Genomic DNA, 16,300 nt, shown 5'->3' with positions numbered 1-16,300 from the left:
TTCCCTCCGTGCCTGTCAGCTAAGCCAAGGCAACACAGGCCAAGACAGGAAAAGAAGTGGAAAACGAAGGAAAGAAGAGAAGGGGACTGGACAGAGCAACTGGGCACATCACATTCCTGAGATTCTTGGGACTAGAAGAGCCTGCAGTTTCTGGGGTAGGCTGGCCCTGCCCTAATTGACTGTGGAATCAGTTACGGCATTTCCAGAAGGCTGCTCTAGCCATCTGTGAATGAATGGGTGCATACATTTGCCTCTCCTACAGAAGCTTCTGTGAACTGGGCTGGGCCAGCTGGAAGCTATGAAGTCTCCCTGAGCTCTCAAGACACAGGCTATTATTAAAGAGGACTTGGGTGTCTACACTCACTATGAGCACCTGAACAATCTCTTCACTCGATGTAGCTGCTCCAGCAGATATGCTTCCTGGATCAAAATCACTGTAAGGCTTAAATGATCCAGCGATCCCCGTGACAGTAACCAGGAATTCCCCTGGGCTGCCTTGGAATTCCTTATCCATCTTCTTGTTCTTTTATAAATGTTTTGCCCCAAACATGGATCCCTCTCCAAAACCTAGTTGGCTTAACTAATTGCAGGCATTCTGACTTTTTGGGGGGGGGCGCACGGGGGCAGTTAAAGTAGAAGGATTGACTGACTAGACTGAATAACATGTGAGTTCACTAGCAGGCAAATGTCATAATCACAAAAATAAGCACTACTTAACTAGGCTTAGAGTGACATCATGGCAGTACATAGAAGTCAAACGGTAAAGCAAGCCGGCTAAGCAGAGGGAATTCTAATGCACATTTGCCTCTCCCCGTTAGTTTCCATAGCGATCTATTGTTGAGGTAAGTATGAGATACTTGCAGGTGGCTGTGTTTCCCCAAGGGGTGAAATTTAAGCCAGTGTGCACGTGTGTGCATGTGAAAATGTGTGACATACATGTGTACAGTTCTGACATACATGTGTTCAACAACCTTTATTAGGAAGGACATACATTGCATGACTAGACCCTGGTCAAGACCAAAAGTCAGGGCAATTTAGCACCTGGCTATCCACGAGGGCTTGGGAACAGGAGCCAGGGCATGACACCAAGCGGGTCACTCCAACAAGCCACCTTATCTCAGTGCTGATGACAAAGACAAGGACCAGAGCTGGAGGCAGCCGCAAGCACTCAAGAGATCAGGGCCAGGGCGCCAAAGCAGGACATTCATCGACACCTGTTCATGACCGCCTAGGTCCTGGCTGCGGGCCAGGCAACGTGCTGCGAGGCAAGAAGCATTTCCAGAGAGCTATTTTTTGTACACCATTTGCAGTGCTGCGTCCCCATCATCATCATCACCACCACCACCACCACTGTCATCATCATCACCACCACCACCACTGTCATCATCATCACCACCACCATCATCATCATCACCACCACCATCATCATCATCATCACCACCACCACCATCATCATCATCACCACCACCATCATCATCACCACCACCATCATCATCATCACCACCACCACCACCATCGTCATCATCATCACCACCACCATCATCATCATCACCACCACCATCATCATCATCATCACCACCACCACCATCGTCATCATTATCATCATCATCATTATTTTGGAGGAAAATGTGAATGTTTCCACAAGTCAGGAGGAAGTTGGTTTTGTCCAGAAAAATCTTCGGACTTTGGATTGATCTACATTTTGCCATCATTGTCATCATTGTTGCTTTTAGGTCTCTCCCTAAATCCTAAGGGGAAGGATTTGGCATCTTCCTCTCCCCCACCCCCCACATCCCTCCAGTGTTGATGCACAGTTGCCATTTGAAATAGAAAACCAAATGACTCCTATCAGTGGAGTATTCAGGGCTTAGGATTCTGGGGCATGAAGACAAGTCAGGCACCGCATTCTGAGCCTCTGTGCTGTACTCAATGCATAAGGGCAGGGCTTTCTTTCATTCTTTTTTTCTTACTCCTTGGTCAGCCTCTGCCTCCCCATAGATGGACAGTTAAGACGAGAGCTAATCAAACACCCTACTTCTCCAAACAGAGTATTTTGACAATCCAAAAATGGGCGGGTTTCTATGGATAGATCTTCAAACTGCAGGCCACTCTCAACTCTTTTTGGGGGGACGAGGGGTTAAATGTTTATCTCAGTTTGCACTTTGGGTACCACTGGGTAATTCACTCCAGCCTTCTCTGGCCAAAGATGGAGGCTTGCTTGAGGCTAGCTCCCACCAAGGACACTTAATTCTGGCCCGGGTAGCCAGCTATTACCCATCAGTTCAGAAACCTCACAAGGCAGTGTAGTCCTGGGCAGGCTCATCAGCCGACTCACTTGCTTCTTACTAATGTGTGGGTACAAGCCAGTCCTCCAAGACAACTCAGGAACTCGGGGCTGACTTTGAGAAAGGCAGGAAATGAGCAAGGAAAGAAACCAGACCGAGTACTGGAAAGGCAGCTGGGGCTGCAGAGCCCTGCAGGCTGCTAGGAAGGCATGGTGCCAAGCAGCCGCTGTCTAGACTTTAGCTGGCCTCTCCTAGTGGAGGGGCGAGTCGGGGAGGAGGGGAGCCAGGCTAGAAAGCCTGTAGCTCTTTGTTTGGCTAATGCAAACATATGACACAACCTCTCCCGGGGCTCCAGGCTGGGGGCTCGCTCTATCTATCTAAGGCATTTGGTCCCAGGGCCTGGGATCAGCTATAGGCTGAGGGAAGTTCTGCTAATCAATCCACGGGGGGGGGGGTGGGAGGGGGGCGCGGACATTGGGATGCTCTTCTTAGTCCTGGAGAACTCAGAGTTCCCCAGCCAAATTGAAGTGAGCATCAGCCAAAAGAGGCACACTGTAGGGGCAGGAGCGAAGGACCATGTTTTAAAATTTTTTTCCAGTTGTGTTATTACAGCTCGTGCATAAAAAGAACGTGCTTTTGAGGGAGGCCTCAGGACTCTGATGAAACTAGTGGATTAAAATGTACAGACATAGAAATGGCGACCACAGTCCAATATGCTTATGACTCAGAGGTAATGTTGGCTGTGGGGCGCTTTGCCATGCAGTTCGTGGGGAAAGGGGCTTTTCTTCTGGGTGGCAGAGGGGCCTTGTGCCAGGGCACATGGCTTGGTGAGTACAGTGTAGCACAGAATGGGCCCCATCTGGCTCCTCAGGCAGGCATATCTGTGCAACAGGCAACCATACTTAGCAACTAGATTGGTGTTTAGAGCCATTTTGAAGTCTGGCTTTAAGCAGTATGGAACAATTGGGACTACTTCTCGAAGAACCTAGAAACTGCCTTAAAACATCTCCCGAGTCACTGGCCATTAACTGCCAATGTTCCCAAATAAGAACCCACAGTTCGGCGGGTATCAGAGAGGCAGCTGGGGCCGGATTCAAACCCAGGTCATGATCGCATTCATGTGGCTGGACCAGGCAAGGCTGGAGTATCAGCTCAGGTACAAGAGCTGTTTAGCAACCGGCTAGGACTGTCCAATGCTGAGTCCGTACCACAAGCAACACTCTCCCTGTGTTTTCAGAGGCTGACTTCTGGAAATAAGACACAGGGAGCTTTGCTCCCTGAGCTTTGACTTTGGGATTTACATCCTGGCTCCACTACTTGCTGATGTGGGGCGATTGAATAGGTTCTTCATGAGTAAAATGAACATTTTAATAATTACTTATCAGTTTGTGAGAAGTAAATAGAAGCTCTCTTTCTGCGTGTGCTACACAGTAGGCCCTTTTCTAAGCTCAGCTGTGGAGTATTTCCTCTGATAGGCTTTCCTAGATCTCAGTCCTGTCTCAATTTCTCACTCAGGACCATTCTGACCTTCCCTGCCTACTTCTCCTACTAGATGTGTGGCTCTCAACCTTCCTGATGCTGCAACCCTTTAATCCAGTTCCTCATGTTGTGGTGACCTCCAACTATAAACTCTTTATTTTGTTGCTACTTCATAACTGCAATTTTGCTGCGGTTATGAATCATAATATAGATATCTGTGTTTTTCCGATGGTCTGAGTTGACCCCTGTTTTCAGAGGGGTCATCAGGTTGCGACCCACAAGTTGAGAACCGCAGCACTAGACTGAAAGCTCCCATGACTAGGTTCTTGTGTGAGGCCTTTGGCTTTTCTCTTTCCAGTTGACTTAGAGAAAACGAATGGTTTCAGACAAGTGATGCCAAGGAACACATAGGGTTTGCGAGTGTAAACTTCTGTGGACAAGCAGGAGGCTTGTGGGTGTTTTGTGAAGGTTGAAGAACATGAGGGGGGGTGAAGGAGAGAGAGAGAGGGAGGGAGGGAGAGAGAGAGGGGGGCAGAATGGTAGAGGCATCCTGGCCTGGGACCAGGTGGCTGGGAGCATCTGAGTCTGGAGTCAGGCTGGGCTCTGGATGGAGTGGCGCTTTCTTAGCAGGACTGGTGGCTTTCCTTCACAGGTGCTGTACTCCTGACTGTTAAGCAACACATCCCAGGACGTGTCACAGTCGATCTCACCATTCTACGCTGTCACTCCTAATGACAAAAGCGCTCTGTAATGGATCTATGTAAAAGACAGACTTGGGGGGGGGGGGCGGGCATAGTGGCTCCGGCCTGTCATCTCTGCATTTGGGATGCAGAGGCTGGAGCATTACAAATTCAAGGCCAGCCTGAGGTACGTAGCAAGATTCTGCCGTAAGGGTTGGGGGACATGTGCAGTGTGGAGCTCTTGGCTAGGCTGAGTTAGGCCTAGGGTTCAACACTTTGGCATAAATAAAAACAGATAAACAAATGATGCAGAGTTGGAGATACCTACATTGAGAATAAGAGACAACTGAGGGGGGGATGAGGTCTCGGGGAACCTCTGAATGACAAGAGCATGGGAAAACGCCAGAGAACATAAGAGACACCATTTCAGACAAAGTTCTGTACAAAAGGCTGCCACAGATGACCGACCCACTGATGTAGAAGACGAGGCCAGAGGCAGAAATGATACCAGCTGCACAGGGGTGGCCTCTGGAATTGTGGGTGCGCAGGGGCCACACATCTCATTGCTGCATTTCAGAATTTTCTAAACCAGAGGCAAGAAGTGAGGAAGGGCTACTTATTCCTGGAGGGTCTAATGACCAGATGCATTTGGGGCTGCATACAGTGCTGATGGCGGCAGGACATCCAGGAAAAGACCTGTAGAGCCCTCTCAGTCTCACACAGCTGCTGATGGAAGAGCATGCGCAGAGTGACCGGCATCTCAGCCCAGGAAGAGCCATGAGGTAATAATGCCTGAGGCTTCTGCAGATTCATAAGTCATATTTATTAAGCATCACTGAAGGTTAAGTGAAACGCTGGGGAGAGACAGCTTTTTCCCCCTCAGATACGAGATTTTAATTTCGAAAACAACAAAGGAGAAAAGAATCACTTCCCCTACATGAATTCAAACATCCCATCTCTCTCTCTCTCTCTCTCTCTCTCTCTCTCACACACACACACACACACACACACACACACATTCACATACACACAGATGCTCACAAGCACACGTGTCTGCAACACAACATAGCTTTTTGCCATATGCCACATGATTCAGTTGAGACTGGCCTGAGTGGTTACAAGTAGTGCCTGGCACTAATCAGAGGACACACCAGGCATCATAAATTCAGACTTAATCCTGGGGAGAGTGTAATAGTGATTACTTCCAAATGAGGACATAAAAAGTCCGTGAGGAGATTACATGGAAAGCTTTCAACCACAGCAGAAAATGCAAATTTACAGGCTATATTTTGTACTCCCAACTACCCAGAGAACATTCTATTAGCAAGTTACTGCCAGGCTGCTAATGGAGAGGCTGCTATCTATGACAGCAGCAGCAGCAGCTTTTCTAGTCTTAGCTAGGGCAAGCGTGCATTTCATCAAGGCAGCCAAGAAAACGCTCACTGCCATGACATCACTGACTGCCAACATGAAAGGGTATGGTTTACTATATGGTGTTCACATCTACCCAAAGAAACGTAGATGCCTGGGCCACAAACCGGCACGTGGTGTCTCCTGAGACTTTTAACATCGCCACCATCGCCTCTTGCTTCTGTTGTCTATGTCAGTCGCACCGTCCTGAACTCTCCCTTCTAATTATCATAATTTCAGTTCAATTTTTTTTTTTTTCAGTGCTCGCCATAAAGTGGATTGAGAATTCCGGAAGAAATGACAAATAGCTTTCATCTCACACAGAGACTCTGACTGATTGCTCATGGCTACATGGGATATTGTTCAATAGGACTTTCAAACCTCCTCTGAAATCAGTAGGAAAGAATGCTATGATTGACTAGTAATGTCTGTCGTGGGTAGGGGAACGTAGGGGTTCCATGTATGCCTTGTTCATGCCATCTCAGCAGGGCATTTATTCCAGTGTAGGCAGGTACTGAATTCATTGCCTATGGTGTTTAATAAGATCACCATAGTCTACTGATTTGATCAATTCTCTGAAAGACCCAATAGTTGTTGAGCCTCGCCCGCCATATTCTCTTAAAGCAATCCCTGCTGGTCTTACATTTTTTTTTTGATATTTCATCTAGGACCTTGATGTCATAAGGATTCCTGTGACCATTTTCTTCTTCAAGAGGGATTTATCCTCCTAATATCATTTTATTTGAAGAAAACGTTAATGGTGGGATGGGAAGATGGCTCGGTAGGAAAGCACTGGCCACGCAAATGTAAGAAAGGGAATCCAGATGCCCAGAGCCCACGGACATGTCGGATGGGCACGGTAGCCTGCCTTCAAGCCCTGTACTTTGAAGGCAGAGACAGGGAGGGACTCCTCAGATTAAGGTGGCTGTCTTGTCAGTCATAGCTCTGCACTCTGGGTGGAACGGAAAGACCCTGGCTCAGTTAATAAGGTGGAGAAGGACAGATAAAGACATCCAGCGTCAGCCTTGGGTCTCCACACACATTCACGCACATAGGCACGGCGCCCCATGAGGTGTTCCCACGCACGTCAACACCCACCCATACGCACAGATCACATGTGCTTAGATAGACTCATCAAAACCGAGAAAACATAGAAGAGACTAGAACAAAGAGTACAACTATCTCCAATCCCACTACCTCTGGGTAAGGCTTTGTAACACAGCTCAGAAGGCACACATGGCTGTGCCCTCCCCTCTCCTACTAGATGTCAGGGCAGTTGTAAATTTACAGCTGTTCTAAATAACGTGACTGGCATCTTAGGAAGACTCTCCTTACTAATTAGCTGCACATCCAAGTACTTACATAACACCTAAATTGCAAGACTCCTGGAGAGAGTTAATTAACCTTTTCACTGATTCATAAAAATTCATTATTGCTAAAACATGGACTAAAAAATCGCCAAATGAGGGCTGGTGAGATGGCTCAGAAGTTAAGAACACTGTCTGTTCTTCCAAAGGTCCTGAGTTCAATTCCCAGCAACCACATGGTAGGTCACAACTATCTATGTTCTCTTCTGGCCTGCAGACAAATATGCAGGCAGAATACTGTACAAATAATAAATAAATAAATATTTTTTTAAAAATCGCCAAATGTTACTAGACACCAAAAGACTGATTAATTGGAAGCCACTCTTCAGCAAGGAATGATGCAGTATGCCGGGGCCAAACCCCTTCACACACTGTTTCTACTATGAGTCTTTTCTACCTTGAATTTGTAGCCTTTCTTCACCAACTCCCTCTGTCGTAACTGAGCAGTGGCTATCTGGGAATGTTTGGGTTATAAAAGCTTTTCGAGCTTCATGTTATAGATGATGTGTATATTTTACTAATGTAGAGGAGTTTCCAGGGCTGGAGAGATGGCTCGGGCGTTAAGAACCTTTTGCAGAGGACCCAGGTTCGAGTCCCAGCACCTACATGGCAGATTACAGCCATCCATAACTTCAGTCCCAGGTGGCATGGTACCCTTTTCTGATCTCCAAGGGAACCAGGTACACAGGGGATGCACAGATATACATACAGGCAGAATACTCACACACATAAAAGAATTCACAGAGATCCACCTGCCTTTGCCTCCCTGAATGCTGGGATTATAAGCGTGTGCCACCATGCCCAGCTATAAATAAATCTTTTAAAAATGGAATTTTCAGAATTATGGGAGGATCTATGTTAATGTAACAGAAAAGCTCCTTTTTTTTTTTTTTTTTTTGAGACATGGTCTTACTGTGTAGGTCTGGCTGGCCTGGAACTCTTGATGTTGACCAGGCTGTCTTTGGATCCATTTGCTAATAGTGTTATTCTAATTTACATTTTATCTGTTAGTACTTAAAGCTCCTGACCAGCCAGTAGACAGTAAGGAACTGGAGCAGAGATCAAGCCTCGCCCATCATCCTGGACTCTGCTCTGTGAACATGTGAGGCTATGGTTGACCTGAAGCAGACAGTGCCATGCCTGATGGAAACAGACGTGCCATCCGTGGCGCACTTTTGGGGAGAGCATCCTTGCCAAAACCACAGGGTTTGCAATTAGGCAACCTGGGAAGGCTTACGCATTTAACTTCCAAGGTCTTCACCCTCTGACTTACAAAAGGAGCATATTTCACATTTTCCCCTAATAACATAATAGCTGGTATTATGAAGCCAATAAAATGGATGGCTGCTCATTAAAACAGATTGTCAAGGTATTTGGAGAGGAGAAAGAAAAATAAGTCACCACATTTCCAATTCGCCAGTGTGGCCCTGGGTATTTACAGCTTATCTTTTACTTGTTCTTCTTGCCTAGGCCTGTGCTGCTGTCTCGCCAACTGTTTCTTCAGGACATATCTCCGGGGTCCTAATATCCACCCCAGCCATAACCTCTACACTCTCTTCCCACTACAGCCCTTCAAACGTTTGCACAAACTTCCAGTTCACTTTGGTGGGAGCTGTAATGCATCCACCTTCTAAAGACACTGACAGCAGCAGCGCCTCCATCTGCCAGGTGCTTGGCCATCTGTTTGGGCTAGCGTCCCTGCTACGTTTTAACTTCTCAATTCCCAACAGCGCCTTCGGGATCACAGCAAGTAGTTTATTTGCTACAGGATAAACAGGAGATGATTTTGGTGGCGAACGTGTAAGCTGCAAGTGTTCAGAAACTGCAATTGAGGGTGGGGGGGGTGGGGGTTATACGAGGCTCGAGGACAATTCTATAGAACGCAGAGGTGCTCCCAACCCTTCCCAGCCCAGCAGACAAAACCCTAGTGGTTAACTACATGCAGGTGGGGAGGTGTAAATGACATTAAGCAGTGTGACTTCCGAGGGACAAAGTCCTGACAGTCTGCTAGCGTGGCATGCCTAACGGCTAAGCACAGTGCACATGTCTGTAGAACTGTTACCGCCTCGCCACACTACTGCCTCAAGAGACACATTCCCAGCTCACGGCTCAAGTGTGAATTTCTTGCTGGAATGAGTGCTCTCCTCTATAAATCTGTCCCTTGTATATGTAATTTATAATAATGAGTTTCAAGACACTGGAATTCTGGGAACCAGAGTAAAAAAAATAAGCCAGGACACGCAGGGGGCACCGGGACACTTACTAAAATTGTCCTCCTGGAGCAGGCAGCTGGGCTGTGTGTCTCCTCTATAGTCTGTCATGTCAGAGGGACTGCATCGCAGTCCTCAGGACTCCAGGGGCACACAGACCGACGCCTGGAATCGTCTGTATCACCCCCTCTATTGCATTACTGTGGTCATTGTCCCTGTGGGAGAGGCCTGGAAAGAAAGAGCAGGCGGGCGTGGGGGTGGGGGTGAGGTGAGTGTTGGGAAAAGCCCTCCCTCGGCTGCTGCCCCATCCCTGTCCAGTCATGTCCAATATGTGTCTGTCTAGAGATGTATGCAGGGCCCGGAAGAGCACATGTGTGTGAGCTCACAGGGGTGGGGCGGAATTCTGATGGGGGCTGGCTGAAGGAACATCCTGGTGGTAACGTAGTGTAAACGCAAAGGGAGGAGGGAAGAAACGGCCACAGTGTTACTCTGAGGTGCCAGGTGTGAGACCATGGACAATACAGAAAATAATGTAATACTTCCCCTTAGTGAGGCTTGGTAATAGTTTTTTCAAATATAACCAAATAGAATTTACACCCCAGCTACCCCCAAGAAGGAACAACTCTGATTCTAAAAGCTGGTTCTGAAGGCTTTGTGGGTTTTGTTGTTGTTGTTGTTTTTTTTCAAAAACCAACAGGAGTCGTAAAACAATCAGTTTTAAAAAGTCAGTTAATCCTTGGGTTTGATAGTTAAACCAAAAAAAGCACCAGGAAAATTCACTTTACTTTCTATGTTTCTTTCTTTCTTTTTTTTTTTTTTAATTTTGAGAGTTCAAAAATATCTGCACAATTGTAGCAGATCTAAATTTTACTAAAATGGACTCATGCCAAAAGTCTAGAAATACCATATTTGAGTGTTTGCTGAATGTTCTTATAGTTAACAATTCTTATAGTTAAAAATTCTACTGCAAGCATCGTTAACTGCAAATATAGTGTTTAAAATGTATTCCAAGTCACGTCTCCCGCAGAGAGGGTTAATTTACTTTTTCACCCATGATTAAAAATGCAGTATTTAACACATGCATTAAAACTTGCCAAGTGTTATCTGGAAGGTCAAGGCAATAAAGCCTGGGTTGATTAAAAGATAATAATCCTTAATAAAGTGAAGTCATGAAATATATCGTGGCTGTGGCACATGGCTGTGATCCCTCTTCACCGAGAGCGTGCATCCTGACCCCATGGCCTCTTTTCTGCACGGGCTCCCTGGCGCATGCCTCAGCCCTCCCCCTTTGCCTCTGTCTCTGCAGGTTTTGCCTGGGAACTGAGTACTGGATGTTCAGCCACAGAGCTCTGGCAGGAAATTGCAGTTGGGGGCCTTCCTAGCTGGGGTGAGCTTTTCCATGCAGTGCAATAGCATGAGGAGGCCTGAGTGAAGTGCAGGTTAGCTAGACCAGACCCCAGACCTTAGGACACAGCCTGTGCCAATGAGTCACAGTTTCCTGAACTCTTACTTCTGCAAATGGCTCTGCCTTTTCACAAACTAGTTGGCAATCCTTAAGCGTGGCTGTGAAACCAACCAGGAATTCACCTCATCCATCACGGAACAGGAGTTATCTTTTAAACTGATTAGTTAATTGTTGATTGCTTATTAAATTTTATTTTATTTGGTTTTTCTTTTTTTAATATTTTAATTTTAATTTATGTGCGTTGGTGTGAGGGTGTCAGATCTTGGAGTTACAGACAGTTGTGAGCTTCCATATGGGTGCTGGGAATTGAACCTGGGTCCTTTCAAAGAGCAGGCAGTGCTCTTAACTGCTGAGCCATCTCTCCAGCCCCTTATTTGGTTTTTCTAGATAGAGTTTCTCTGGGTAGTCCTGGCTATCCCAGAAGTCTCTCTATAGATCAGGCTGGCCTGGAACTCACAGAGATCTGACTGCCTCTGCCCCTGCCAAGTACTGGGATTAAAGGTGCACACCATCACCACCTGGCTATTTTATTTTATCATCAGTCATCATCAGCATCACCATCATTATTATCTGAGACAGGGTCTCACTGTGTAGTTCTGGCTGTATTGGAACTCACCATGTAGACCAGGCTGGCCTCAAACTCACAGGAATCCACCTGCCTCTGCTTCCAAAGTGCTGGGATTAAAGGTCAGTGACCCTAGCTAGCAGTTGTCTTTTGAGGGTCATAACACTAACCAGGATATTTCCTCTATTTGAACTCTGAAGAAACATGGATGAGGAGCAGCTGGGGCTCGAGGAGTGCTTGAAAGGTAGAGGGAGCAGCTGGGCACGATGGATCCACTTCTACAGCTAATCAGTGATAGGAACATGGACAATTTAACGACTTTCCTTAACTTTGTTCCCTGCTCCTTAAAATGAGACTATCAAAGCCCACCTCACAGGGCTGAAAGGGTTTAAAAGAAATGGTACAAGTGATACCAGCAGCCAGTGTCTGATATCAAAATACTTGGTAAAACTCTAAGCCTTCATGCTTGCAAATGGGGCCAGATAGTGGGCCTGCGTCTGGAGCTACATGGCTTTGCTTGCCCCCATGGTTATAACTGATGGCACTTCAGAAGTTACATAAACTTAGCTGACTCAGTTTCTCTGTGGTTAAGGTAGAATTTTTAATGTTAGTAATAGCTACGTAATCAATACTTGCTGTTTTTAACTTCACTGGGAGTAAAAATAGCCTGTTTCTGCCTCAATCAATGATGCAGTGAATTAAAGAAAACATCAGTACAGTGTGTGCTTTTTCTTTTCTTTCAGTCATGAAGACTGTACGCATTTGTGAATTCTGGGGCATAGTCAAGCTGTGATGCACAGGGTGGGGCTGAACTGTAATATGAAAGAAAAACTCAAAGAGGGGGCTATAAAGCAGCCACCAGGGAGCGATTTCTTTTGTAATGTGCATTCCATTTCTTCTCTCTCATGCTTTCTAATTCCTTCCACATTTCCTGCCATAATTATCAAATGTTTAGTTTCTGACCTCACTTTTCTGGAGACTGGAGCCCAGGGAATTTAGAATTGTTTATTTTCTGTCCATAAACCTTTGAGTTAATGGAGGGGCTTGTGAGCGTGGGCTTTGTTGGTTTGTTTGTAGTGTCTCAGGAAGGTCACTGGAGTTGAAAAGAAAACATTACAGAGAGAGAGAGAGAGAGAGAGAGAGAGAGAGAGAGAGAGAGAGAGAGAGAGAGAGAGACAAGCTGTGCATGTTTTAACTGGAAACCAGAGGCCCCCACAGGGTACAGCCCCGCAGATTCCCACACTTACTCAACTGAGTTTAAGGGAAAATTTGTATTGTAAAAGGCCCTTATGCGGCCCAGATAACAACAACAAACATCCAGGGCATTTTACAAAGAAGAAAATGCATTTCAGGGAATCACAATTCACTCTATAAGAGAGAAAGGAAATTTCATTTTGCTGTTAAAAAAAAAAAAAAAATCTTTTAAATCTTTCCCCAACAGGAAAGACTTGGAAAGGAAAAGTCCCTAACTACTCTGTTTCCTCTGAAGTGAACAAAAGTCAAGGCGCCTTTTGAACAGGGCTGTAGCTCTGGCTGCTGCCTCCGCTCCTATCCACCCAGTCGGTTCCCTTCTCCCCACTCCATAGCCACCCTCCATATTAGGCGTGGTGGGGCTCCAGCTTATGGCCCAAACTCTTCAAAATTGAGATTTAAGTTTGTTAAGTAGAATTTCTGCTCGGAGCGCGCCTGAGTTCCACTTCATGGTAAGGACGGAGCCCCTCAAGTCCTACCCCAGAGAGCATCCCTGGGGCGCACGCCTGGCCGCCGGGCGCGCAAACCCCAGAGACCGGTCACCTACCTCACCATGGACCAGGGCGACCGTCACCAACGCGAGCGCTAGCCAGCGTTTCCACATCTGCAGAAGAGAGAAGCGGGTGAGACTGAAGGCGCTGGGCCCCGTTCAGACCCTGGAAACTTCCTCGGGTCCCGTACACTCAACCCCCTCCTCCCAGCACCCTCGGTGCCCGCGGCAACCCGGCCTCCGCGCCGCACTCACCCTGCTCGGGTCCTGGGCTCCGGAGGGCGCTGGGCAGGTTGGCGGCAGCGAGTTAGAGGGGAAGGTGGGAGCGTCGCCGATCACCAGGCTCTGAGGAAGTCTGACCTGGACTCGCCGCCCCTTAAGACCCCTCCTTCCCCCCCCGCCGGCCCCCCAGCTCCTCCCCATTCTCCTCCCCTTCTGCAGCGCGGCCCCCGCGGCTCCCGCTGCGCTCCCTCCTCCCGGTCCCCTCCCGGAGCCCAGGAGTGTCCATGAACCGCAGGCATCCCTGTCCTCTCTCAGACCCCTACCGAGAATCCTCAGGCATCTCAGGAGAAAGCACTGGGTGTCCGTGTCTCCGGGGGTGGAGAAGAGACTGCAACAATAAAGGGGGAAACCGTGGAAACCTCACGCCCGGGAGGGGCGCTGTCCTGCGGCAGCCGGGAGTGACTGCAAAAACTAGCAGCAGGCTGCAGCGGACTACAAGGTGGGCAGCACAAGTGGGCACCCATACCGGGCCTGGGACTCGAACCTGAGCATCCCAGAACCACCCCTGATTGCTCAAAGAGAGCAGAGGATGTGAGGGTGTTACTACGGCTCAAGAAGAAAGTAGGCAAGCGAGCAAAGTAGTTACTTTGTATTTATCTGTGGGTGCACTGGGAAAAAGGCATAACTGCCCTGCTCTGCTAAGAGCCATGGGTGCAACATTTTTATATGCTTCCCTCTAATCCAGGAGCGTGGGTCCCTCTCCAACCACTTCTCACCAATACTCCTGTTAGCAGCACCCTTGCCATTTCTGGAAATCTCCGTACTTATGCCTCCCATCCCTACTGATGTTTCTTTCCCCCAGAGGTCTACAAAGGTGTGTTGCCTCTATAATAAGGGTGCTGACCCCCTATCTCTCTTCAGCCCTAACTTCCTGTCTCTGGTGACCAGGAATAAATCTATGCATGACCCTCACACCCAACATCCGGTTTTTGAGCCCCACTTTCCACCAGCTCAGGAGTTGCTCATTACTTCTGTCATGGCTTGCCTCCAACACCCCCACCCCCACCCCCGTGCTTTCCCCACAGCAGGGCTGTCACCACAGCCTAGTCGCTTTCTCAGAGAGAGATCTCCTGAGCGGCCCCTTCAGTTCTGTGCCCAGATCTGCTTTCCCACTGCAGACTCTCCTTCCTTACTCAGAAATTCAAGAAGCTGCCTCTGGTAGCAGATTGGCACCAGGTATTCTCCTTCTTGTCTGCACTTAAAATAAAATAAAAATCGCCATGTTCTTTCACGCTGGGGTTTAAGATACTAAGATGTCATGTCTTCATTCAGTGAGAAATGTCATCCGCATTCTTCTCCCACATCAAATCCAAACTTTCTGCCTTCCTTGTAAGCATTCCATCACTCCCTGTGGCAGAACCTTATCTGTCTCATCTTCACCTTCTTTACCATACACCCCGCTGGTCACGGTATGCTCTGAACTTGTCATAGACTGTCCTCTACCAAGCCCCTCCGTATACCTACTGCTGAAGCTTCAGAAGGTTTCAAACCTATGCCTAAACTCCCCCACTGAGAGTGCTGCAAGGGTCACACAGATGGAAACCAAAACATAAAGTCTGTTACGGGTCAAACGGGAACGTTGGCCATGGCTTTAAAACTAACGGGGCTGCAGTAGGGTTCGTGCTGAACCCCAGAATCGAACATACCCCATAGGCACAGGTAGAGTTAGGAAACCTGCTTGTGTAAAACCAGCTGCATGGAAAAGCAAAAAAACAACAAAACAGAAAACAAAAAAAACCCAACAACAAACAAACAAAGAAACAAGCAAACAACAACAACAACAACAACAACAACAACAACAAAAAACCTCACTGTTCTCTATACTTAAGAGGGACACCCTAATTAGGTTTGACCGCTGACCTGACACAGCCTGAAGCCCTGTAAGAGAAGACATGCCTAGATTAGATGGGCCTGTGTCTGTGGAGGCGTTGTCTTGATTGACCATTGATGTTGGAGGACCCTGCCCACTGTGGGCAGCACCATTCTGTGGGCAGGCGGTCCTGGGCTAGAAAACTAGCTATGCACGATCCCGAGAGTAAGCCAGCAAGAAGCATTCTTCCACAGCTTCTGCTTCAAGTTCAATTTCAAGTGCTTGGTGTTCCTTCTGCCCTGACCTCCCTCAGTGATGGTCTGTGGCCTGTAAGACGGAATAAACTCTCTTCTCCTCTGCGTTTGGGCTGGGGTGTTTAATCACAGCAACAGAAAGGAAACTAGAACAAGGAGATAGTGACACGTTCTTTGAAGCCCATCAGTCAGATAACCACATGCCTTCCTGCTTGTTGGAACAAACGGAGTAGGATGTAAGTGGCCCTTATCAACCATCCTGCCTGTCACTGTGCGAGGGTTGAAGAAGGCAGCTCTGATGTATTAAGTTTTGCTTCTGCCCTCTAGCAACTGACAACGTTGTGTTGCCCCTCAAAACTGCGATAGCCCTTCCTCTACAGAAATTCGACCTATTTCTTTCAGAATCCAAAATGAGTTTCACTGCATCTCTTGCACTTTTCTAGACCACAGCTCGGAGTAGTAGAAGGTATTTAAGTCTGAAGTTGAACCGCGCCCCCCGCCCCCCCAGCTCTCCATGCTGACACTGCACTTACCAGCTGCTAACCTCTGCCCTCTCCCGACCTGGGTCCTGGCATATGACAAATGACAGTGATAATGCCCTTCAAGGGCTGGCGCAATTTAAAGTGGTAGGTTATAAAAAGTGCCTGGCAGATAGATAGCAGGCTTCTGTAAGTGGTAGCCATTATTACTTTATCGGCCTGCCTTGCATCTAAGTTGTACCCAGTACTATGTGCTATGTACACAATAGCGCC

The 16,300-nt window shown here is 47.6% G+C and overlaps 1 protein-coding gene across 1 annotated transcript in view; it reads right to left on the bottom strand.

The window, feature by feature from the left end:
- The window catches only part of Fstl1 (follistatin like 1), a 54,419-nt gene extending 40,818 nt beyond the window's left edge, over nt 1-13,601 (bottom strand). Inside the window, exons 1-2 of the mRNA XM_051149894.1 lie at nt 13,458-13,601; nt 13,260-13,316 (exon numbers count right to left, since the gene is read on the bottom strand). Coding sequence (XP_051005851.1) covers nt 13,260-13,316 — 57 coding nt within the window. The 5' untranslated portion in view covers nt 13,458-13,601. The remainder of the gene's footprint in view (nt 1-13,259; nt 13,317-13,457) is intronic.
- Nucleotides 13,602-16,300: the final 2,699 nt, after the last annotated feature.

The sequence above is a fragment of the Acomys russatus genome, chromosome 8 (genome assembly GCF_903995435.1).
Source record: "Acomys russatus chromosome 8, mAcoRus1.1, whole genome shotgun sequence".
NCBI lineage: Eukaryota > Metazoa > Chordata > Mammalia > Rodentia > Muridae > Acomys > Acomys russatus.
This window is presented reverse-complemented; position numbering and strand designations above follow the sequence as displayed.